This window comes from Bufo gargarizans, chromosome 4, assembly GCF_014858855.1.
Source record: "Bufo gargarizans isolate SCDJY-AF-19 chromosome 4, ASM1485885v1, whole genome shotgun sequence".
Taxonomy (NCBI): Eukaryota; Metazoa; Chordata; class Amphibia; order Anura; family Bufonidae; genus Bufo; species Bufo gargarizans.
In genome coordinates, this window is record NC_058083.1 from 39,124,853 (window position 1) to 39,148,967 (window position 24,115).

The 24,115-nt window shown below is 44.6% G+C and overlaps 1 protein-coding gene across 3 annotated transcripts in view; it reads left to right on the top strand.

Moving 5' to 3' along the window:
* The window catches only part of LOC122935688 (cytochrome P450 2K6-like), a 61,687-nt gene extending 54,718 nt beyond the window's left edge, over window positions 1–6,969 (top strand). For 2 of the 3 annotated variants that reach the window (XM_044291517.1, XM_044291518.1), the window contains exons 9-10: window positions 5,601–5,742; window positions 6,319–6,969. In XM_044291517.1, coding sequence (XP_044147452.1) covers window positions 5,601–5,742; window positions 6,319–6,515 — 339 coding nt within the window. In that variant the 3' untranslated portion in view covers window positions 6,516–6,969. The remainder of the gene's footprint in view (window positions 1–5,600; window positions 5,743–6,318) is intronic. The other variant, XR_006388816.1, reaches the window with a different exon arrangement.
* Window positions 6,970–24,115: the final 17,146 nt, after the last annotated feature.

The following is a 24,115-nucleotide window of genomic DNA, read 5'->3' on the forward strand; positions in this document are numbered from 1 at the left end:
GCCCCTTTCGGGTAAGACAAGTGATGAATGAGCCGAAACTTATTCGGCTCCTTCTTCGGCACCACGCCCAGCGGAGACACCCTCAACCCCGGGATCGGCGGTTCCTTGAACGGACCCGCCATCCGCCCCAACTCCACCTCCTTCCACAACTTCTCCGTCACCACATCCGCATGATCAAGCGCGGACCTAAGATTCTTATGAACCATAGGCCCCGCCGTAACAACCGACGGAATCCGAAAACCAAAACTAAAACCATCCCCCAACAAAACAGCCGCAACCCGATCCGGGTACCTATCTAGGAACACCTGCATCTCTTCCAACCGCACCGGCGTCCGTCCCCTTTCCAGCACCATCCCCGCCCCTATTCCTGCCCCCTTTGAAGCAACGATTGGCGCCATGGGCCCCCCCACACCCCGTGCACTCGTGCTTAAATTTGCACTTGGCCCAAAATCTGCAATTTCCTTCGTTAAATAGGAAACACAACCCCTTTGCCGACGCCGCTGCCAAGGAACCCGGGGAAGACCCCCCAGACTCCCCCCGAAAGGACTGCCCAGTCCTGGGAGCCGCCGTCACCCTCAACCACAACCCAATGTCCTTATGATCCCATCGGATATCGGGCCTAACCGCCTTCCGCTGCCGGAACTGCTCATCATACCGGAGCCAACCCATACCCCCATAAACCCTATACGCCTCCCCAATCGCGTCCTGGTAGCAAAACAGCGCCGAACAACAATCCGGCGACCGCTCCCCAATGACACTCGCCAATATGGCAAACGCCTGCAGCCAATTAGCAAAAGTACGCGGGATCAAACGATGCCGCCGCTTATCCTCATCATCCTTCTTCCCCTCATCCTTCTTACCCCTATCCAGGTTAAACCGTTCCAACGGAAGCAGCGAGAATATCTCCACATACTCCCCCTTCCAAATCCTCTCCCTCACCTCCTGTTTCAAATGAGCCCCCAACGGCCCCTCAAAGCAGACGTACACCTCCCCGCGCGCCCTATCATCCAACCTCTGCACTTCCTCCTCACCCCCCGCCTGCGTTTCCACTGACACCGACCCCCCCACAACCCCCCCACAACCCCCGGCGACCCTGCCACGGCCCCCGGCATCACCCCCCACCCCGGCAACGGAGACCCCGCACCCGCTCCCACACCCGATAACCATCCCGCCAGCCCCCCCAACAACTGCCCCAAACCCCTACCAAACTCCCCCATGGACCCCCCCCCCCCAGCAACCGGGAAACCCTGCGCTAACATGGAGCCCCACGCAATCTCACCAGGCACCGCGGGCGCTGTGACTCCCGCTGCCGCAGATCCTGACTCCCGCCGACCGGACACTCCACCGTCCTGGATCCTGGACGTCGACGGCTGTTCATCCCGGACCTCCTGCACGACCCTCTGCACAACACTGGACGGGCCCCGGGCGAAGACCTCGGCGCCCCCCACGGCAAGGGGATCCTCATCCGCGCTGCTCCCATCTTCTCTGGACCTGCGCCGGCATCCATCACCACCCAGCGCAGCCCGAGGAACCACGACGTCGTCCAGAAGCCGAGCGGACCGCCCGCTTAAGGAGGGACAGGGCCGGTCCGCCGTTCCCGGTCCGGAATCCATCAGCACCGCCGCAGGGAGAGGGGGAAGGGGCGTCCCACTCCGCTCAGGGCCCCGCCGCGTGACGGGATTCCTTCCACGGCGTGAGCGACTCGCAGAAGGCCGAGCGGCCGCTCTCCGCCGTGAAGGGTCCACAGAGGGGCTCCCTACTCGGCGCCGGGCCCGTGGGGTGACTTCAGGGCTTAGGCGCGCCGGCGGAACCCCACGCCGCGGCCGGGCAGCCCGAACTGTAGGGGAAATCTCCAGAGCAGGGGACACCAAACAGGCACCCACCTGCTCCTGCAGCCAGCCAGGCCCCCGCACCTCCGCCTCACGCCGCAACCGCTCCAGCATGGCATCCACCGATAATACAGGCGCCGACATCTTGCGTCCGTTTCGCTCCCCTGGCCGCACTGCACTGCTCCGCCCACTTCCTCCTTCCCTGCTCCTGCCGCGCCCCCCGCTGCCTCGGCAACTCGCGCCTCAGCTGGATGCCGCCCCCCGCACCTCTTAACCCTTACCTCACCTCCCTCGCCGCCACGCCTCTTCATGCGCGTCCTCCCCCACCGCTGCGCTCCAGTCCGGCCTGACTAACATGGTGGAACAGTACGTGTGCACACCCCTCCACGTACTGACTGATGGTTCAGCCCCATTCAACTTCTGGGTCTCTAAATTGTCCACGTGGCCAGAGCTAGCCTTTTATGCCTTGGAGGTGCTGGCCTGCCCGGCGGCCAGCGTTTTGTCTGAACGTGTATTCAGCACGGCAGGAGGCGTCATTACATTCAAACGCAGCCGCCTGTCTACAGCCAATGTGGACAAGCTGACGTTCATAAAAATGAACCAGGCATGGATCCCACAGGACCTGTCCATCCCTTGTGCAGATTAGACATTAACTACCTCCCCTTAACCATATATTATTGGACTCCAGGGCACTTCCTCATTCAATCCTATTTTTATTTTCATTTTACCATTATATTGCGAGGCAACCCAAAGTTGAATGAACCTCTCCTCTGCCTGGGTGCCGGGGCCTAAATATATGCCAATGGACTGTTCCAATGTTGGGTGACGTGAAGCCTGATTCTCTGCTATGACATGCAGACTGATTCTCTGCTGACATGAAGACAGATTCTCTGTTACGGGACCTTTCTCCTCTGCCTGTGTGCTGGGCCTAAATATATGCCAATGGACTGTTGCAGTGGTGGCTGACGTGAAGCCTGATTCTCTGCTATGACATGAAGACTGATTCTCTGCTGACATGAAGCCAGAGTCTCTGTTATGGGACCTCTCTCCTCTGCCTGGGTGCTGGGCCTAAACATATGCCAATGGACTGTTGCAGTGGTGGCTGACGTGAAGCCTGATTCTCTGCTATGACATGCAGACTGATTCTCTGCTGACATGAAGCCAGAGTCTCTGTTACGGGACCTCTCTCCTCTGCCTGTGTGCTGGCCCTAAATATATGCCAATGGACTGTTGCAGTGGTGGCTGACGTGAAACCTGATTCTCTGCTATGACATGCAGACTGATTCTCTGCTATCACATGCAGACTGATTCTCTGCTGACATGAAGACAGATCCCCTGTTACGGGACCTCTCTTCTCTGCCTGGGTGCTGGGCCTAAATATCTGACAATGGACTGTTGCAGTGGTGGCTGACGTGAAGCCTGATTCTCTGCTATGACATGCAGACTGATTCTCTGCTGACATGAAGACAGATTCTCTGTTACGGGACCTCTCTCCTCTGCCTGGGTGCTGGCCCTAAATATATGCCAATGCACTGTTGCAGTGGTGGCTGACGTGAAGCCTGATTCTCTGCTATGACATGAAGACTGATTCTCTGCTGACATGAAGCCAGATTCTCTGCTATGGGACCTCTCTCCAATTGATATTGGTTAATTTTTATTTATTTTTTATTTTTTTATTCATTTCCCTATCCACATTTGTTTGCAGGGGATTTAACTACATTTTGCTGCCTTTTGCAGCCCTCTAGCCCTGTTTTACAGCCTTTTTAGTGCCGAAAAGTTCGGGTCCCCATTGACTTCAATGGGGTTCGGATTCGGGACAAAGTTCGGATCGGGTTCGGATCCCGAACCCGAACATTTCCGGGAAGTTCGGCCGAACTTCTCGAACCCGAACATCCAGGTGATCGCTCAACTCTAATTTCGACCAGTGAATTAGTGATGATGCTGTGAGTGATCTGATATTAATGGCATATCCTAAAGATAGACCTTCAGTATTAAAATCCTTTACAACCATGTTACATTTCCTATACAGTCATTTGAAATACAGATAAGAAAACTATATGCTTCACCCACTAGAGGCTTGCACATGAATGTATTATAGCTCCATGCAACTACTGTGCTATATGGAGGCAAAATAAGGTACGGTTTATGCATAGAGGTCTTTACCATACTGTACCATTAATATTCCTCTGATTATGGAGGCAGAGGTGTAGCTATGATAGTTGCTGGGGTTGTGATTGCACCTAGGCACTCAAGCCTAAAGGAGCCCAAAAGGTCCTTCTGAGGAGAACAGTACAATAAATCACACATACTAGTTTGGAAGGGAAGCCGGGCACTGAAACGTTGCAGACACTGGGTGAATAAAAAACTTGGATTTACTTTGGTGTGCTGCCTTCTTCATGCTTATTGCCATTTGGTGAGGATTTGGATTCTATCTCCCTGGAGACGTTTATCCATTTTTCTTTCTTTTTTGCAATATTTATTATCTCACTATGCACTTGTGCATGGAGTTTGTATGTTCTCCCTGTGTTTGCGTGGGTTTCCTCCCACACTCCAAAGACATACTGATAGGGACCTTAGATTGTAAGCTCCATAGGGGACAGTGTGATGCTAATGCCTGGAAAGAACTGCGGAATATAGTAGCACTACATATTAGGCCTCATGCACACGGCCGTGTTCCGCGGCCGAGAGCGGACCGTGGAAACCCGGCCGGGATTCCTGCTGACAGCATGAGCACACGGCGCCATTGGTTGCTATGACGCCGTGCGCTTCATGCAGCCGCTGCTGTACAGTAATACACTAGTGCATGAGGCCTTACTTGGACCTTCTTAGGCCAAGCAAGTTTTCCGCGCGGGTGCAATGCGTGATGCGAACGCATTGCATCCGGACGTAATCCGGACCCATTCATTTCAATGGGTTTGTGTACATGTTTTTCACACATCACTTGTGCGTTGCGTGAAAATCGCAGCGTGTTCTATATTCTGCGTTTTTTACGCAACGCTGGCCCCATAGAAGTGAATTGGGCTGTGTGAAAAACGCATCGCATCCGCAAGCAAGTGCGGATGCAATGCACTTTTCACTGATGGTTTCTAAGAGATGTTTGTAAACATACCTTTTTTTTATCATGCGCGTGAAAAACGCATCAATTCGCATTTCCCTCGCGCAATAAAAACTGAACCACTGAGCACAATAGCAGACAAAACTGACTGCAATTGCTTGCAAAATGGTGCGAGTTTTCCTGAACGCACCCTGAACGCATCCGGACCTAATCCGTATCGTGCAAGGGGCCTTACAGTTTCCATTAGTGTTGAACGAAGCGTGCTTTTGGTTATTGTTCCGAAGTCGCTTCGTTCAAAACTTTGTTTGGAGTTCCATATTCGTACAACATTCAAATGTATGGGCTTCATGGAGATTAAATTTGTTAAGTCCAAAGGATCACGAGACTGCGACTTCGGTGAAGAAGTTCGGCATTCGATTTAACAACTTGAAAACCATTTTAAAACTCCAATCCGAAGTTCGGATCCCAGTTTTGAAATGGTTTTCAAGTTGAATAATCAAAGTTCAGTTATTCAATGAAGTCTTGCAAGACTTCGGACATAACAAATTTCACCTCCTCAAAGCCCATACATTTGAAAGCTGTACGGAGACGGGTTTTAAACAAAGCGACATTGGATCTGTGATCGGAAGCATACTTCGCTCAACACTAGTTTCCATGCACATGGCTCATGGAATCTGTAATCTTTTTGTCACCCATACATTGTTTTGTCCCTCTAGGGCACCGTCGTCATCCCATTGCTGCACTCTGTTCTGAGAGATAAAGCTTACTTTGAGAAGCCAGAAGAGTTTTATCCTGAACACTTTCTTGACTCAGATGGAAAGTTCAAGAAGAATGAAGCCTTCATCCCCTTCTCATTAGGTAATATTTTTTTCCTGTGAATTACCATTAGGCCTCATGCACACGACCGTTGTGTGCATCCGTGGCCGTTGTGCCGTTTTCCGTTTTTTTTCACGGACCCATTGACTTTCAATGGGTCCGTGGAAAAATCGGAAAATGCACCGTTTGGCAGCCGCATCCGTGATCCGTGTTTCCTGGCCGTGAAAAAAATATGACCTGTCCTATTTTTTTCACGGCCAACTGTTCACGGACCCATTCAAGTCAATGGGTCCGTGAAAAATCACGGATGCACACAAGATTGGCATCCGTGTCTGTGATCCGTGTCCGTGATCCGTGTCCGTTTTTTCCTATCATTTCAATGGCAAACTTGACTTTTTTTTTTCATTTTTCATGTCCGTGGATCCTCCAAAAAACAAGGAAGACCCACGGATGACGGACCTACGGACCACATTTTTGCGGACCTTAAAAAAAAACGGTCGTGTGCATGAGGCCTTAAGCAGATATCATGCAGAGGTGTAAGAAAGCAGCTGTGCTTATCTAATCCTGTAAAACCCCTCAAATACTGATATTCTTTTCACCTCTTTATACTTAAAACAGGTAAAAGAAGTTGTGCGGGAGAAAACTTGGCAAACATGGAGCTCTTCCTGTTCTTCACTTCCCTACTGCAGAACTTCACATTCCAGGCCCCTCCTGGTGCAGATCTGGACCTAAACCCTGCCCCAGGGTTCACTAATGCCCCTTTACCCCATGAAATGTGTGCAATCCCTCGTAATGATACATATTTACCTAGTTAAGTGAACTTCAAGCAGTTGTCTTCTGCTGGCCTAAGGCAACACACCTGGATAGTTTTGCAATGCTTGGACAGTCCATAACCTACAGAAGGAGCTACATCTGAGTAATGGTAGCTCTCTGCTCCTGCCCCAACTCATAAGTCAGAACAGGGCTTTTATTTGGACATTTGATCACAGCTGTTAATCTAAAAAAAAATATTATCTCCTCAGGCCTCCAGTTGATGTTTAGTGCCCCCCCCCCCCCCATAGGTATAACATGGTATGGTCTAAGGAAGTCTCTAACATTTTAATCTTTAATCATGTACGGAGCAGAACAAGAAATAAACAGCGGTGCGCGATCACATTGCAGCCATTGACCTCCCTTGGTTGCGGTATTCCTTTCTCACGCTCCCTCTCCGGCGTGAAACCCTGATTCCCCGCTACCCGTGATCACCATGGTAGGCACAGAAAAGAACATCTAAGGTTGATAGAGAAGATATCCAATTGCATCGTGGACGTCACAGGGACGTGCTATCAGGCAGAAGTTACCTAGAGTCAACAAAGCGGCAGCAGGGCCTCTCCTGTCTAACGTTTCCTAATCCAAAATACCACAGTGACATTCACTGCAATTTTTAGGTAATCATTCCAATAACAGGGCATCTTAAGAGTCCTATATTGTTATTTATCGTCACTACCTCCCTAAGTCGGGAGTGGTAATTGCCGTGCGCCCCTCCTTTATTTGGATGCTTCTGCTTCAATAACTTGTCCCACATTTCCGCTCGATCACATTGCAGCCATTGTCCTCCCTTGGATGTGGTATCCCTTTTTTCAGGCTCCCTCTCCGGCATGGAACCCTGATTCCCCATTACATGTGATCACCATGGTAGGCGCATAAAAAAACATTGAAAGTTGATAGGGAAATATCCAATTGGATTGTGGACGTCACAGGGACGTGCGACATGGTGGAGCAGTATGTGTGCACACGCCTACATGTACTGACTGATGGATCTGCCCCCTTAACTTCTGGGTCTCCAAATTGTCCACATGGCCTGAGCTTGCCCTTTACACCTTGGAGGTGCTGGCCTGCCCTGCAGTCAGTGTATTGTCTGAATGTGTGTTTAGTACAGCAGGATGGGGGTTATCACAGACAAGCGCAGCCGGCTGTCCACAGGCAATGTGGACAAGCTCACATTCATTAAACTGAACCAGGCGGGGATCCCACAGGACTTGTCTGTACCTTGTGCTGAATAGACATGTATACCGGCCTCACCTAGCCATTGTTGTAATCCAGCGCACTTTGTTTATTTTTTTATATTTCCTAATGTTTTGGGGTGTACCCAAATTTAAACAAAAAATAAAATAAAATAATCAAATAAATTAAAAACAAAAACCAGTGTTGGCTACCTCCTCCTCCTCCACCGCCGCTTCCACCTACACCACCACATCCACCGCCTCCTCAACATCCTACTCCATATGGACCTCCTCCTCCTAGATCAAGATTATTATTTTTATTTTTATATATTTTATGTTATTTTAAGTCATTTTCCACTATCCACATTTGTTTGCAGAGCACTTGCCATGCTCTTAACCACATGCTGCTGCCTTTTGCAACCCTCTAGCACTTTCCATGACTTTTTTAGAGCCAATTTTAGTGCTCCAAAGTCCGGGTCCCCATTGACTTCAATGGGGTTCGGGGTCAAGTTCGGGTCCCGAATTTTTTTATGAAGTTCGGCTGAATCCGTCGAACCCGAACATCCAGATGTCCGCTCAACTCTACTTTTAAGTTCTACAATAGAGTGAACTGACAGATATCTGTTCAATACCTCACTTGCTCACTAGATGGTAGACTAGTACAAAAGATGTGCTCTGATTGTTTAAGAGTTGTAAAACTGAAGTATGATGTACCATATCTTGCTTATACGGGGTGCTGAATTTCCTTAAAGAGACCAGTCCTGTATGGAGACTTATTAGTAATGCTTAATGGGAAACAAATATGCAAAGAGATATCTCCCAAGAAGGATAATCATCTCTCTAGTGCTACCTCTTTGAAGTGGCTTCGTATGAGTTAAAATTTAATTTTCAGCAAGGCTTGGTGGGATTTGACAAGGGAAGCCTGATATCCATTTGTAGACAGCTGTTTTGGATGGCTTACTCCTTATCAGTACAGAGTAGGATTCTGGTTGGCTGTGTTTGATGCTTGAATGTAGCTTAGGCTGGGTGCTGCATCTTCTGCAGGAAGATTTACCAGATGTACCAGTATGTCCTGCATGGAAACTTACTGGAAATCCTCCATGGTATGAAGAGTTATTGGCAATGCTATATGGGAAACAAATATGCAAGGAGGTATCTCCCAAGGAAAAGAACTACAGGTATCTTGCTGGTGCCACTTCCTATGAGTCAAAATCCAACTTTCTGATAAGCCTTGGGATTTGGGATACAAATATATATATATAGCATGTGTGGGATTATATCAGAAAACCAAAGAATAATTTAAAGCCTCACATAAAAGTACAAATATACCATATTTATTAGTCAATATAACAATAAATAAAATGCAAAAAACAAAATGGCTGCACACCGTTATATATACAAATAATAGAGCTAAGAAATAGGGGTCATTCTAGATAAAAGTGGTACAATACCGACTATAAATGAGTAATGGAAGCTCTTAGCGCACATACGTGTCGGGCCCATCTACCAGGCGTCAAGGTGGCTTCCGCAGATGGGTCCTTATCACTAAATATACTGCCTCACTTTGGACTTACTTAAGCCTCCAATATTCAGGGCTGTGTAGGAACCAGCTACAAACATACTCTGCTCAGAAGTCCCAGGTAGATGGGTATGTTCAGTCTAAAAGAGGTGCTACCCTCAATATATTGCAAGAAAATTTAGACTAGAACCTTCAGAACCACAGGTGCATATACATGAAGCAAACATAATTACAAAAAACAAAATGGCTGGGACTTCTGAGCAGAGTACGTTTGTAGCTGGTTCCTACACTGCCCTGAATATTGTAGGCTTAAGTAAGTCCAAAGTGAGGCAGTATATTTAGTGTTAGGGACCCATCTGCGGAAGCCACCTTGACGCCTGGTAGATGGGCCCGACACGTATGTGCGCTAAGAGCTTCCATTACTCATTTATAGTCGGTATTGTACCACTTTTATCTAGAATGACCCCCATTTCTTAGCTTTATTGTTTGTATATATAACGTTGTGCAGCCATTTTGTTTTTTGTAATTATGTTTGCTTCGTGGATATGCACCTGTGATTCTGAAGGTTCTAGTCTAAATTTTCTTGCAATAAATAAAATGCAGATAGTATTGGAATGTAAAACAGAAGGCTATCCCCAAAACAATAAACAATGATCATGAATTGCCACAAAATAGGAATGTAGTCTCAGTAGTCTTCCAATCACATGGTATACTGATCAGATAGGTATAACATAATGGCAATGAAACTGGGAATAACAGGCATTGGTAATGGGGTGATAACCCAAATAGGTAAATCCGCCCTATATATTGAACCATACACCCATTAAAGAAAACCCCCACCACCAATGTATATCCATATGTCTGACCAAAAAAGGAGAGGGACCTGTGAGGAGGACAAGGTATAACTGGTAGCGTGGCCAACACCCAAAAAGCCAACAACCCGCTATACCCTGAACACAAATAACAAGGGGCAAAATACCAACAATAGAAAATTCTGACCAGTTTGGGGAGATAGCCAAGCCAGGTATTCACCCATAGACAGCTGTTTCAGGGATCAGTACAGAGTCATATTCTGTCTTTCTGGGTGTAATGCTGCAGGTGATAGAACCCTTCCTAAGCCTCATTCAAGGTTGTATCTGCTGTTAGAAGCTGTGACAGGTATAGGAAGAATGCAGCAGCAGAAAGAACGCCCCTGAGCTGTGATATGGAGAAAGCTGAAGTATCCTCCTCTTCCTATTAGCATAGAATACTTTCAAATAAGTAGGGTTTATCCAAACCATCATTTAATTCCCTTTTTTGTTTTTAAAACATATGTTCAATAATAAAATCATGAAGATTCACTTTAAAACCAAAATACTTTTGGTCATAATTTACAGGTTTGCAAGTTGTTGCTCATATGAAAAGCCTGCAGCAGTGTTATTACACCAGCAGCAGAAAGAAACCATGTGATGAGGTGAAGGTCGGGGACTGAGTATTACATAATGCAAACAGGTAAAAGGTGAGATTCTTCTGCTTGTAGAGAAAAGGTGAGACAAGATTAGTAGTAGGAAGTCATCCAAGGTTAATCCCGCTGGAAGAAAGGTGAAGCATTCAGGTTATTATCTACATGGACTAGAGATGAGCGAAATTTTTAAAAATTTGATTCGGACGGTTCGATACAAATTTATTTGGGCAAATCTCAAAAAAAATGACTATTTCCTGGCTGCAGAGAGCGGTGTAGAACACTGTGCCTTGCAGTAACACGCATAGGGAGTCTGCTGTGGTAGTGAAATAATACTGTGAGTAAAATCACTGCATACTTCACTTGTTTGGGAAGTCACGAGGCCAGAACTGACCAAAAATCTCAAGTATTAACTCAGCCTTAAAGGGAACCTGTTTTATGGTGTCCTAACTAAGGGCAACATAAATAAGTGACTGATTCTCTTAGCAAAATGCTGGGTCACGTTCTTTAATTGACCCAGTCAATCTGCCAACATCTTGTATTGAAAAGCTCCAGCTGATAATGAGGAGTCCTGAATATTCATGAGCTCCTGACTATCCCCGCCCACCTGCTGCTGAATGACAGTTTGTTTCCATATGAATCAGCAGCAGGTGGGCAGGGGAGTGGCTATAGTTCTGAATTAAACATACGCTGGACTCAATGACATCACGCTGGGCTTCAATCTGCTCATTTGCATTTGCATGCGGCATCTTTGTGTGTATATTATGAGGTAACCATCTGTCACACCAGTAAGTGAATACATCTAAAGTACTTTTTAGTAGTTAATGATTATATATAATTAGTTAGATTATAATCAAATATCCACATGACAGGTTCCCTTTAAGGGTCGATGTTAGAGCCAAGAAGAAGCGCACTCATTTTACACCCTCGTCAGCTGATTCCACTTAGATGTCTACAGAACCTGTTCTATTAAACACTTATACAAGTAGAGCCCCCAAGAGAGTGGAGAGGGTGTCAGGAGTAAGTTTGTGTTGACGTCACTGATTATTTTGCCCTTCCTCTGATCCGTCAGAACAATAACCCACAAAAAACAGATCCTGTCTGTTGAGCATCCGCTCACTTGAACACACAACAGCTAATAAGCCCTTTTTCTTTTTCCCCACTAATACACGCCAAAAGGGCTTTAGAACATACAGATATAGCATCGTTAGCGCTCCCTTCAGAATCGCGGCAGCGCAAAGTGATTTCCAATTTAATTAGCAAACCCGAATCGCGTAAATAGCCGTGGAGAGAATTCAGGCTGCAATGTTGGTTTGTGAACACCAGATGGCGCATGGAACTAGAGTCAGTTAGTTAGTTCTCGTGCGCTATACAGTGTCTCCAGCAGTAAAAGGGTCTCCAGCAGGAATCCTGTGCCCTGAAGAGCAAAGAATAAAAAATAGCAATACATATAAAATAGTGATAGATCCAGGAGCATACACAAACAAATAAATTAATATCCAATAAATAGGTCCTTCACTAACTGCCTGCTGTCTCTGTTATCTGGCAAATTCCATTAAAAGATCGAAACGCTGACATTGATAGTTACTTACCAACTACTGACACCTTGTCTATACTGCAACAAATTGCTGTGAACTTGGATACATATATATTCTCTATTCTCCTATTCTATGCTGCTACAATTATATAAGAATATGGAAGTGAACTGAACTTGTCTTATTCCCCTCTGTGAATTGGAGCACTATCTAACTCAGGTGCTGCTACATAAACTATGATATTTATGGGATATTAATTTATTTGTTTGTGTATGCTCCTGGATCTATCACTATTTTAAATGTATTGCTATTTTTTATTCATTGCTATTTTTTATTGCTGGTCATTATTTTAGCTGCTATATTGATTTATTATATATAAAGATATTTTATATATTTATATTATATATACATTTACATATAGTATAATTAGTGCAATATAGTATAATTATTTTTTAATACAGAGGTTATCTATATTTCTATCTATATATGTCCATTATACTGTACAATACACTATATCTAAATCACCATACCTCATATGGATCATGGAATAAATAATTATACAATATTACACTAATTATACTATATGCAAATGTATATATAATATAAATACTGTATTAACATTCAGCCACTATAGGAACATAGCTAATAAATACACTGTATCCACTACTTCAGAGAAAAACATATAATAAATAAAAATAAATATGGAAAACTGCATCAAGATACAAAACAATATACACTTAAAGGATAAAAAAACAGATGAATGCAATAATATTGATTGTGTATCTGACATACTTGAAGCAAACTCTCTTATTACTTGAAATTGGGACATTCTCTAATAACTTTCTTATCCCCTAAACACTGAAGGTATTTACATGCAAATCGCGATTCATATGCTAATGCCGCCCTTCATTAAGGTTGCAAGTACATACAAAAGGATCGACTAATGGTGTACATTGCAGTATTATACCTCAGTATCGCTGACTACACTGCCTGCGCCTGACTGGAAGCAAACTATCTTATTACTTGAAATTGGGACATTCTCTAATAACTTTCCTACCCCCTACTCTCAGTATGGCTACAATAGGATCTAAGGCCCCTTTCACACGGGCGAGGAGGGGCTGGAAGGGTTAAAAAAGGGCTGAAGGGGTTAAAAATAAATGAAAAGAATAAACTACTGTACAATGGACTAACTGTACATTCATATATTTATGTATCGATCACAATTATGATTCAGTACATCTAGAATATTAGACTATATATTTGCATATGCAGCTCTATAATATATCTGTATACACCGCTCTATTATGTCTTTAGATCTGTGATACAAGTGGATTCATTTTGGATAACACCTGGTGATACATTGTACCGGATTGTCTGTGGTCTACTGCATACAGATATATAATAGAGCGGTGTGTACAGATATATAATGAAGTGTTGTATACAGATATGTAATGGAGCAGTGTACAGTATACAGATATATAATGTAGTGGATACAGAGTGTATTTATTAGCTATGTTCCTATAGTGGCTGAATGTTAATACAGTATTGAAAAACAATATGTACAGTATGGATACATTTGTATTTAGCAAAGCCTTTTGATCATTTCCTCCTTGAGGGCAGCCGCCCCCTTCCCCCCCCCCCCCTTCTGTCAGGACAATTCCCACACCTATTCTTGCTATTCTTAATGTTGGATCTCTTTCTCCACAATTATATTTTTTATTGCTGGTCATTATTTTAGCTATTGTCCTGATTTTAGTTAATAAACACGTACTCCACCAGAAGCGCAGTGAAAGGGTCTCCAGTCAGAAAATAACCTGCACTTTCAGCCTGCAGACAATACCCCCCTTCCCCCAAACAGGGAGTTCCTTTTGTCTACGGGCTTTCAGTGAATAGCGTGCAATCTAATTCACAGACAGCCTGTAGGGGGAGGGGGAATCATAATTGTGATTGATACATAAATATATGAATGTACAGTTAGTCTATTGTACAGTAGTTTATTATTTTTTTTATTAATTTTTAACCCCTCCAGCCCTATTTTTAACCCCTCCAGCCCCTCCTCACCCATCTGAAAGGGGCCTTAGATCCTATTGTAGACATACTGAGAGTGGGGGGGGGGGGGTAAGAAAGTTATTAGAGAATGTCCCAATTTCAAGTAATAAGAAAGTTTGCTTCAAGTATATCAGATACACAATCAATATTATTACATTCATATTTTTTTATCCTTTAAATGTATATTGTTTTGTATCTTGATGCAGTTTTCCATATTTATTTTTATTTATTATTTGTTTTTCTCTGAAGCAGTGGAAACAGAGTGTATTTATTAGCTATGTTCCTATAGTGGCTGAATGTTAATACAGTATTTATATTATATATAAATTTACATATAGTATAATTAGTGTAATGTATAATTATTTATTCCATGATCCATATGAGGTATGGTGATTTAGATATAGTGTATTGTACAGTATAATGGACATATATAGATATAGATAGAAAGATAGATAACCTCTGTATTAAAAAATAATTATACTATATTACACTAATTATACTATATGTAAATGTATATATAACATAAATATTTAAAATATCTTTATATATAATAAATCAATATAGCAGCTAAAATAATGAACAGCAATAAAAAATGGCAATGAATAAAAAATAGCAATAAATTTAAAATAGTGATAGATCCAGGTGCATACACAAACAAATACATTAATATCCCATAAATATCATAGTTTATGTAGCAGCGTGAATATGCACAAAGAAAAGTCCAGCTCACCCAATTCTTCAAACACCTGCGTGCACGGAAAAGGCTGGCAAGCCCATATATTCTTGATATGAAAGCACAATGAAATTCCAGCACTCACGATTTTGGTAGCTAAAATCTTCGTCTTTTATTTAGGCAGTAGACATATAAACAGGACATCCACCCACAAGTGCAGCAACCTTGCTGCACTTGTGGGTGGATGTCCTGTTTATATGTCTACTGCCTAAATAAAAGACGAAGATTTTAGCTACCAAAATCGTGAGTGCTGGAATTTCATTGTGCTTTCATATCACTTTATGTAGCAGCACTTGAGTTAGATAGTGCTCCAATTCACAGAGGGGAATAAGACAAGTTCAGTTCACTTCCATATTCTTATATAATTGTAGCAGCATAGAATAGGAGAATAGAGAATATATATATATATATGTATCAAAGTTCACAGCAATTTGTTGCAGTATAGACAAGGTGTCAGTAAGTTGGTAAGTAACTATCAATGTCAGCGCTTCGATCTTTTAATGGAATTTGCCAGATAACAGAGAAAGCAGGCAGTTAGTAAAGGACCTACAGTATTTATGGGATATTAATTTATTTGTTTGTGTATGCTCCTGGATCTATCACTTATTTATATGTATTGCTATTTTTATTGCTGGTCATTATTTTAGCTATTGTCCTGATTTTAGTTAATAAACACGTACTCCACCAGAAGCGCAGTGAAAGGCACCAGCAGTAAAAGGGTCTCCAGCCGGAAATTAACCTGCACTTTCAGCCTGCAGACAAACAGGGAGTTCCTTTTGTCTACGGGCTTTCAGTGAATGGGAGGGCAGGGCATCAGTGTGTAGAGAGATAGCGTGCAATCTAATTCACAGACAGCCTGTAAGGGGGGGATGCAACCCTATTCAGAGCCTCAGTAAAGTTCATTTGATATACATTCGATTTGCTAATATAAGCTGAAGTCCTCAGAAGTTTTTTATGTTAGGGCTCTTTCACACCTGCGTTCTTTTCTTCCGGCATAGAGTTCTGTCGTCGGGGCTCTATGCCGGAAGAATCCTGATCAGTTTTATCCTAATGCATTCTGAATGGAGAGAAATCCGTTCAGGATGCATCAGGATGATCAGGAAAGAGAGTATACTCCTGTGTCAGTAGGGGGGGCAGAGCAATGTCTAGGATCGATCTAGCATTTACTAATGAGAGCAATCTGAGTAATATCTGTAAGATGCGATACGGAGTAAGAACAGTTTCGGACCATTCACCCCTATTGGTTGAGGTTCGCAGCGGGAAGAATAAGGATACTAGGGGGCTAGGATTTAAGCTAAATCCATACTGGCTCACTATTCTGGACAATCCGCAGACGATTAAACTACTGATATCCTCCTTTTGGGAGGTTAACCTTCCCTCTGCTAATATCAATACAGTATGGGATGCCTTGAAAGCATATTTGAGGGGGGTCTTTATAAGCGAGATTGCCGCAGTAAAGAGAACATTTAGGAAGAAAGAGGAGGAACTGGGTAAGATCGCTGCACTCACAGCTGAGCGATACGCAAGCTATCCCACTGAGCACAATAGGCAAGAGATGCAGAAGGCTAGTTGCTCCTTGGAGAAATATGTAACAGAGAAAGCAAATCATAGGGTATTCTTCAAGGGGCTCAATTATTTCATCGAGTCTGGACGCCCGGGCAAGCTTCTAGCTAGAATAATTTCGCAACAAGATAAGAAAAAAACAATCTATTATCTCAATTCGTAATGCAGAGGGCGAAACCATAAGAGATCCAGAGGGAATTGGGAATACCTTTCTACAATATTTTGCTCAGATATATAGATCTTCCCCTGGACTGTCGTCTGAACTGGCGATGCGGTTCCTGGAGAAAATTCCACTTTCTATGTTAAATGAAACTCAAAAAGAATATCTGGAGGAGGAGCTCTCTCTTGCTGAGTTGCAGGAGGCCCTTGGGTCCGTCTCGGGGAACTCATCGCCAGGAACAGATGGCCTTCCATATGAGGTCTACCGCAAGTATAGTGAGGTGATCCTCCCCCAGCTGCTGGAGGTCTTCTCCCAAGTAGCACAGGGAGGGAGATTACCACACTCTATGATGGAGGCCCTTATTGTTCTAATTCTAAAAAAGGATAAAGATCCGGCAGAATTGAGCTCCTATAGACCAATCTCCTTATTAAATACAGACGCTAAGTTACTATCAAAAGTCCTTGCTAGGAGGCTCTCGCGGGTTATCCCTACGATTATTCATCCGGATCAAAACGGCTTTATGCCAAACAGGGGCACCCATCACAACTTGCACAGGCTATTTATGAATATTCAATCCCCGGGGCGCGCCGCCCGCTCCATCCTGTCGTTGGATGCTACTAAAGCCTTCGACAGGGTGGAGTGGATTTTTCTTTGGGAGGTAATGAAAAAAATGGGCTTTGGCCCAAAATTTATGGCAATGGTCCGGCTACTCTATAACTCCCCAGTCGCCAGGATTAGGATTAATGACTTGATGACAGAGAGCCTTATTCTGGGAAGAGGCACCCGCCAAGGCTGTCCCCTTTCTCCCCTTTTATTTAATATTTATATCGAACCCTTAGCGGCCATGATACGACATGATCCGGAGGTGGCTGGTTTTGGCATAATGGGGAAGCATGACCGTGTGTCCCTCTACGCAGATGACATTCTGGTTTTTATTCATCAAACAAATACCACCCTCCCTCGCATAATGGATCTGGTCAGTCACTTTTCCGACATATCCGGACTTGAGATCAATTGGGAGAAGACCGTACTTCTCCCTATAGACGAGCTGCGAGGCGAATTAAACAATCAGATAACGATCTCTGATTCAATAAAGTACCTAGGGATAATAGTTTCCGCCAAACCTCAGGAATATTTACAACTTAACCTGTTCCCCTTGTTGATGAAGTTGAGAGCAAAAATTAAGATATGGCAAAAAATTCTGCTAGCAAGAGCGGACAGAATTTCATTAATAAAAATGGTAGTGCTGCCCCAGGTTCTTTATGTCCTGCGCAACTCGCCTATATGGATTACAGACAAGCATTTCAGATTGATAGAGCGGATGCTTAATGACTTACTATGGGGGAGGAAGCGTGTGAGACTGAAGGCACTTTATTTCTCCATGCCTTATAGTCGGGGAGGTCTTAATCTTCCATACTTTAGGGGTTATTTTGTGGCCTCCCAACTTTGCCTTTTTAATGACTGGGAAAATAGTCCTTTCTGCAGTAAGGTGGTGAAGGAGACAGGTGGGGAGAGACGGGGAAAATGCTATCTGTCCGGCTTTTCAGCATTTATTCTATAGATGTAGAATGTGAAGGTTTAAATGTAGACACTATTATGTATACTCGTATGAAATTATTGTCAACCACGTTCACAGATTAGAATTGGCGGACTTATGGATTTTATAATGTTAATTATGCAATATGTATTTAAGTTTTTGTATCACAACAAATAAAATTTAATATAAAAAAAAAAAAAAAAAAGGATGCATCAAGATGTCTTCAGTTCAGGACCGGAACGTTTTTTGGCCGGAGAAAATACCTCAGCATGCTGCGCTTTTTGCTCCGGCCAAAAATCCTGAAGACTTGCCGCAAGGCCGGATCCGGAATGAATGCCCATTGAAAGGCATTGATCCGGATCCGGCCTTAAGCTAAACGTCGTTTCGGCGCATTGCCGGATCCGACGTTTAGCTTTTTCTGAATGGTTACCATGGCTGCCGGGACGCTAAAGTCCTGGCAGCCATGGTAAAGTGTAGTGGGGAGCGGGGGAGCAGCATACTTACCGTCCGTGCGGCTCCCGGGGCGCTCCAGAGTGACGTCAGGGCGCCCCAAGCACATGGATCACGTGATTCTGGAGCTCCCCGGGAGCCGCACGGACTGTAAGTATATTGCTCCCCCGCTCCCCACTACTACTATGGCAACCAGGACTTTAATAGCGTCCTGGCTGCCATAGTAACACTGGAAGCATTTTGAAGACGGATCCGTCTTCAAATGCTTTCAGTTCACTTGCGTTTTTCCGGATCCGGCGTGCAATTCCGGCAAGTGGAGTACACGCCGAATCTGGACAACGCAAGTGTGAAAGAGGCCTTATATTTATATCCAGTGCGGCAGTATATTGTGTATATACATAGTTCCACTACCAATCGCAATGTATGACTGCATAGAAATGTAAATACTGATATTATTGAAAACTAGCAATGCATATTTTGCAAATATAAAAATATATTACAAGTTATATTACAATATAAATAATAATTATAATATATATTTATATACACGCACATATATATACACATACATGCATGTATACAAATTATTCGTAAAGTAACACCATATACAGTAATATATATTTGTACTATATGTATTTTTATTTATTTAATTAGGGATTAGGCTATCTTTCTACGCAAATTTTTGTCTCACTCTGCCGATTTGGCTGCGTGCAGAGCAGTAGTTATGATAGTGATATTATGTCCAAGCTTTCCCGTCCCCCACCCTGGTGTAACAATCTGAATATACAGCTGGGACATAATATCGCAATCATAACTACTGCTCTGCACACAGCCGAATCGGCAGAGTGAGACGTGGAGCCGGACACTGCGGTGCAGTATGTGCCGGTAGTATATAAGTCTTTTGTCTTTGCTGTGGATAGTAGGGTTAGGAGGGGGAGGTGACTTGGATTGACAGCCTGGGGAAGCAGCCCTATGCTGGATGAAGGAGTGTGAGAGTGGAGGAATGTAATTACCTAGTTTAGGTTAACACTGCCATCTGCTGGCTTTGTTGTGTATTGCAGGTACAGTGTTCGTTTCATTCATAGCGAAGGATGAGAACTCGTGCTTCGGCAGTAACGATGTGCAAAAAGAGGGAGCGCTAGCAATGACACAACTGTACCTCACCTTTTGCCCAGTCATCTAACCGCGACTCCCCCGCCTCCCCCACTCCCCCCACCCCGCCGGCCTGAGTCTGCACTGACACGCTAGTAGCCAGCACGTCCGATACAGTCCCCCCTCCGCTCCGAACCCCACTAGGACCCCCCAACGCCCCCCAAGCCGGCAGCGGTGACAGGCCCCCCGCTCCCCAACTTACCGCCAGACTGTCACTGAAGGTGTGCAGGAAACTAGAAAACACAAAATGAATATACGACTGACTGGATCCAAAACTAAGGAACAAAAAGGGAGAGCCCTGCATCAGACCTGGCTCTCTTCCTGACTGCTCAGCCTATGCGAAAATCCCAATGGTAGATGATCGCATATCCTCGTACCTCGACTGTATAACACCTGAACACCCTATAATAGTGAGGGGACACGACCACCGGCTCCCTACACTAGAGGAGGGAGTCAAGGTCACCTGGGATCCAGCAAACAGAAAAACACAAATAAATGAACAAAACTTATCTTGTAGAAGACTCAGAAGTAGGAACAGCATGCACACACTCCAGGAAGTTGTATAAACCGCAAAGTGATGCACTATGGGAAAATGATTTAAAGGGATGCAATCAGTGCAACTACATGACAGCTGAGGGAGGTTAACGAGATGAGAAAATGAAAGCAAAACAAAGGAACCTCAAGGAGGAGGTTCTAGACATCTGTCAGAGCTTCTCAGATGTCTGGTGGTGACAGTACCCCTCCTTCTACGAGTGGACTCCGGACACTCAGAGCCCACCTTCTCAGGATGGGACCTATGGAAAGCCCTGATGAGACGAGTGGCCTTAATGTCCGTCACTGGGACCCACATCCTCTCCTCAGGACCATACCCCTCCCAATGAACGAGGTACTGGAGAGAACCGCGGACAACACGAGAATCCACAATCCTAGAGACCTGAAATTCAAGATTACCATCAACCACAATCGTAAGAGGAGGCAAAGACGAGGGTACAATGGGTTGGACATAAGGTTTTAATAAGGACTTATGAAAAACATTATGGATCTTCCAAGTCTGAGGAAGATCAAGACGGTAGGCAACAGGATTGATGACGGACAAGATTTTGTAAGGCCCAATAAACTTAGGACCCAACTTCCAGGAGGGAACCTTCAATTTGATATTCTTAGTAGACAACCACACCAGATCACCAACATTCAGGTCCGGACCAGGCACACGTCTCTTATCCGCCACACGCTTATATCTCTCACTCATGCTCTTTAGATTATCCTGAATCTTTTGCCAAATAGATGACAAATACGAGGAGAATCTCTCCTCATCAGGTAAACCAGAAGACCCCTCTCCCGAGAATGTCCCAAACTGCGGATGAAACCCATATGCACCAAAAAATGGTGACTTATCAGAGGACTCCTGACGACGGTTATTTAAAGCAAACTCAGCAAGAGACAAAAAAGAACACCAATCCTCCTGATTCTCCGCCACAAAACAGCGCAGATATGTCTCCAGATTCTGATTGACGCGCTCTGTCTGGCCATTCGACTGCGGGTGGAAAGCAGAAGAGAATGACAACCGAACCCCCAAGCGAGAACAGAAAGCCTTCCAGAATCTGGAAACAAACTGCGTGCCCCTATCAGAGACTATGTCTGAACGAATACCATGCAATTTGACAATGTGATCAATAAATGACTGCGCCAGCGTCTTAGCATTGGGCAAGCCAGGAAAAGGGATGAAATGCACCATTTTGCTAAAATGATCCACCACCACCAGAATCACAGTCTTCCCCGAGGAACGAGGCAGGTCCGTAATGAAGTCCATGGACAGATGTGTCCAAGGACGGGAAGGAATGGGTAAGGGAAGGAGAGGACCTGATGGCCGTGAATGAGGGACTTTGGCACGAGCGCAGGTCTCGCAGGCTGCCACAAAACCCTCAACCAACTTACGAAGCGCCGGCCACCAGAATCTCAGAGTGATGATATCCACTGTGGCTCTTGCCCTGGGTACCCAGCAAGGACAGTATTGTGGTGTTCCTTAAAAATCTTGTGTCTTAAAGCGAGAGGCACAAACAACCTCCCAGGAGGACAAAGATCAGGAGCCTCTGACTGGGCTACCTGAACCTCTGCCTCTAATTCAGGATAAAGAGCAGAGAGGTCTTCAAAATTCCCACCTCCCGGAAAACAATGTGACAGGGCATCCGCCTTCACATTCTTAACCCCAGGGCGGAATGTGACAACAAAATTAAACCTGGAAAAGAACAAAGACCATCTGGCCTGTCTCGGGTTCAGACGCTTGGCTGACTCCAATTAGGCCAGATTCTTATGGTCAGAAAACACGGTAATAGGGTGTCTGGCTCCCTCTAGCCAATGGTGCCATTCCTCAAAAGCCAATTTGATGGCCAACAACTCCCTATCTCCCACATCGTAATTTCTCTCTGCGGAGGAGAGTTTCTTCGAGAAAAAGGCACACGGTCGCCATTTGGCAGGAGAGGGACCCTGAGACAAGACCGCACCCAAACCCACCTCAGAAGCATCAACCTCGACTATGAATGGTAGAGAAATATCAGGTTGTACCAAGATGGGAGCGGAAGCAAAACTCTCCTTGATATTACAAAAGGCCTTACGCGCCTCTACCGACCAGGAGGAAAAATCTACCCCCTTTCTGGTCATATCAGTAAGTGGTTTAACAACAGAGGAATAATTCAAAATAAACTTCCTGTAATAATTGGCAAAGCCCAAAAAACGCATCAGAGCCTTCTGATTCTCAGGAAGCTCCCACTCAAGCACAGCGCGGACCTTCTCGGGGTCCATGCGAAAACCAGAAGCGGAGAGAAGAAACCCCAGATATTGAATTTCTGGAACCGCAAACACACATTTCTCCAGTTTAGCGTACAATTTATTCTCCCGCAGGATGAGCAAGACCATATGACGTAAGTGTTCCCTATGAGTTTTGAAATCAGGAGAAAAAATCAAAATGTCATCCAGATACACTAATACAAATTTCCCCATTAAATGATAAAAAATGCTGTTCACAAAATGTTGAAAGACGGCTGGAGCATTCATCAAACCAAAAGGCATAACCAAATTCTCAAAATGGCCCTCAGGGGTATTGAAGGCCGTCTTCCATTCGTCTCCTTCTCTGACCCTGACCAGGTTGTATGCCCCTCTTAGATCCAACTTGGAAAAAACTTTAGCCCCAACAATCTGGTTAAACAGGTCCAGGATCAAAGGAAGCGAATAAGGGTCACGAATTGTGATACTGTTCAGCTCCCTGAAATCCAGACATGGTCTTAAAGAACCATCTTTTTTCTTAACAAAGAAAAAACCAGCGGCAACAGGTGACTTCGAGGGTCGTATGTGTCCCTTTCTCAGACTCTCTGAGATATAAGCACGCATAGCGACCCTTTCAGGTTGGGAGAGATTGTATAAACGAGATTTATCCAGCTTGGCGCCTGGGATGAGATTAATAGGGCAATCGTACTCCCTGTGCGGGGGCAAGTCCTGAACACCACTCTCAGAGAAGACATCCGAAAATTCAGAGAGAAAAGATGGTACAGTCTTAGTCGAAACCTCAGAAACATGTCGTGAGGCAATTCTCTCTGCAAAAGTCACTCCAACCATTTATTTGCCTCGCTTGCCAATCAATGGTGGGGTTATGTTTAGTGAGCCAGGGTAGCCCCAACACTAGAGGAGTAGGCAACCCGCTAAGGACGAAACATGACACATCCTCAACATGAGCATCACTCACAATCAAACGGATATTGTGAACTATGCCCTTTAATGATTTCTGAGAAAGTGGAGCGGAATCAATAGCAAAAACAGGTATATCATTTCCCAAAGTGCATACCTGGAAACCATGAGTTATAGCAAATTGATTATCAATGAGATTGACAGCTGCTCCACTATCTACAAAAATCTCACAAAAAATGTTCTTTCTCTCTAGCGCCACCCTGGCAGGTAGGACAAAACGGGAACTACAAGCAAACGGAAAACCTTCAATTTTCGTATCAACCCTGCCAATGGTAAGAGATGGAACATTTTTAAAGGATTTTTTCCTTTTTGTTTCTTTATTACTCTCAAAAAACTGCCTCAATCTCCTAGAGGGACAAACATTTGCCAAATGATTTATACCTCCACAACAGAAACAAACCTTCCCATGAGGGCTGAATCTTCTATTGTTAGAGGCAATTAAACCCAGCTGCATGGGCTCCTGCTCAGAAGGGGTTGACAGCGACTGAAACCCCTGTGCACAGAATGAGACAGCTGCACTGTCCTGGGATTGAGTATGACAGGAAGGAGTTATCCA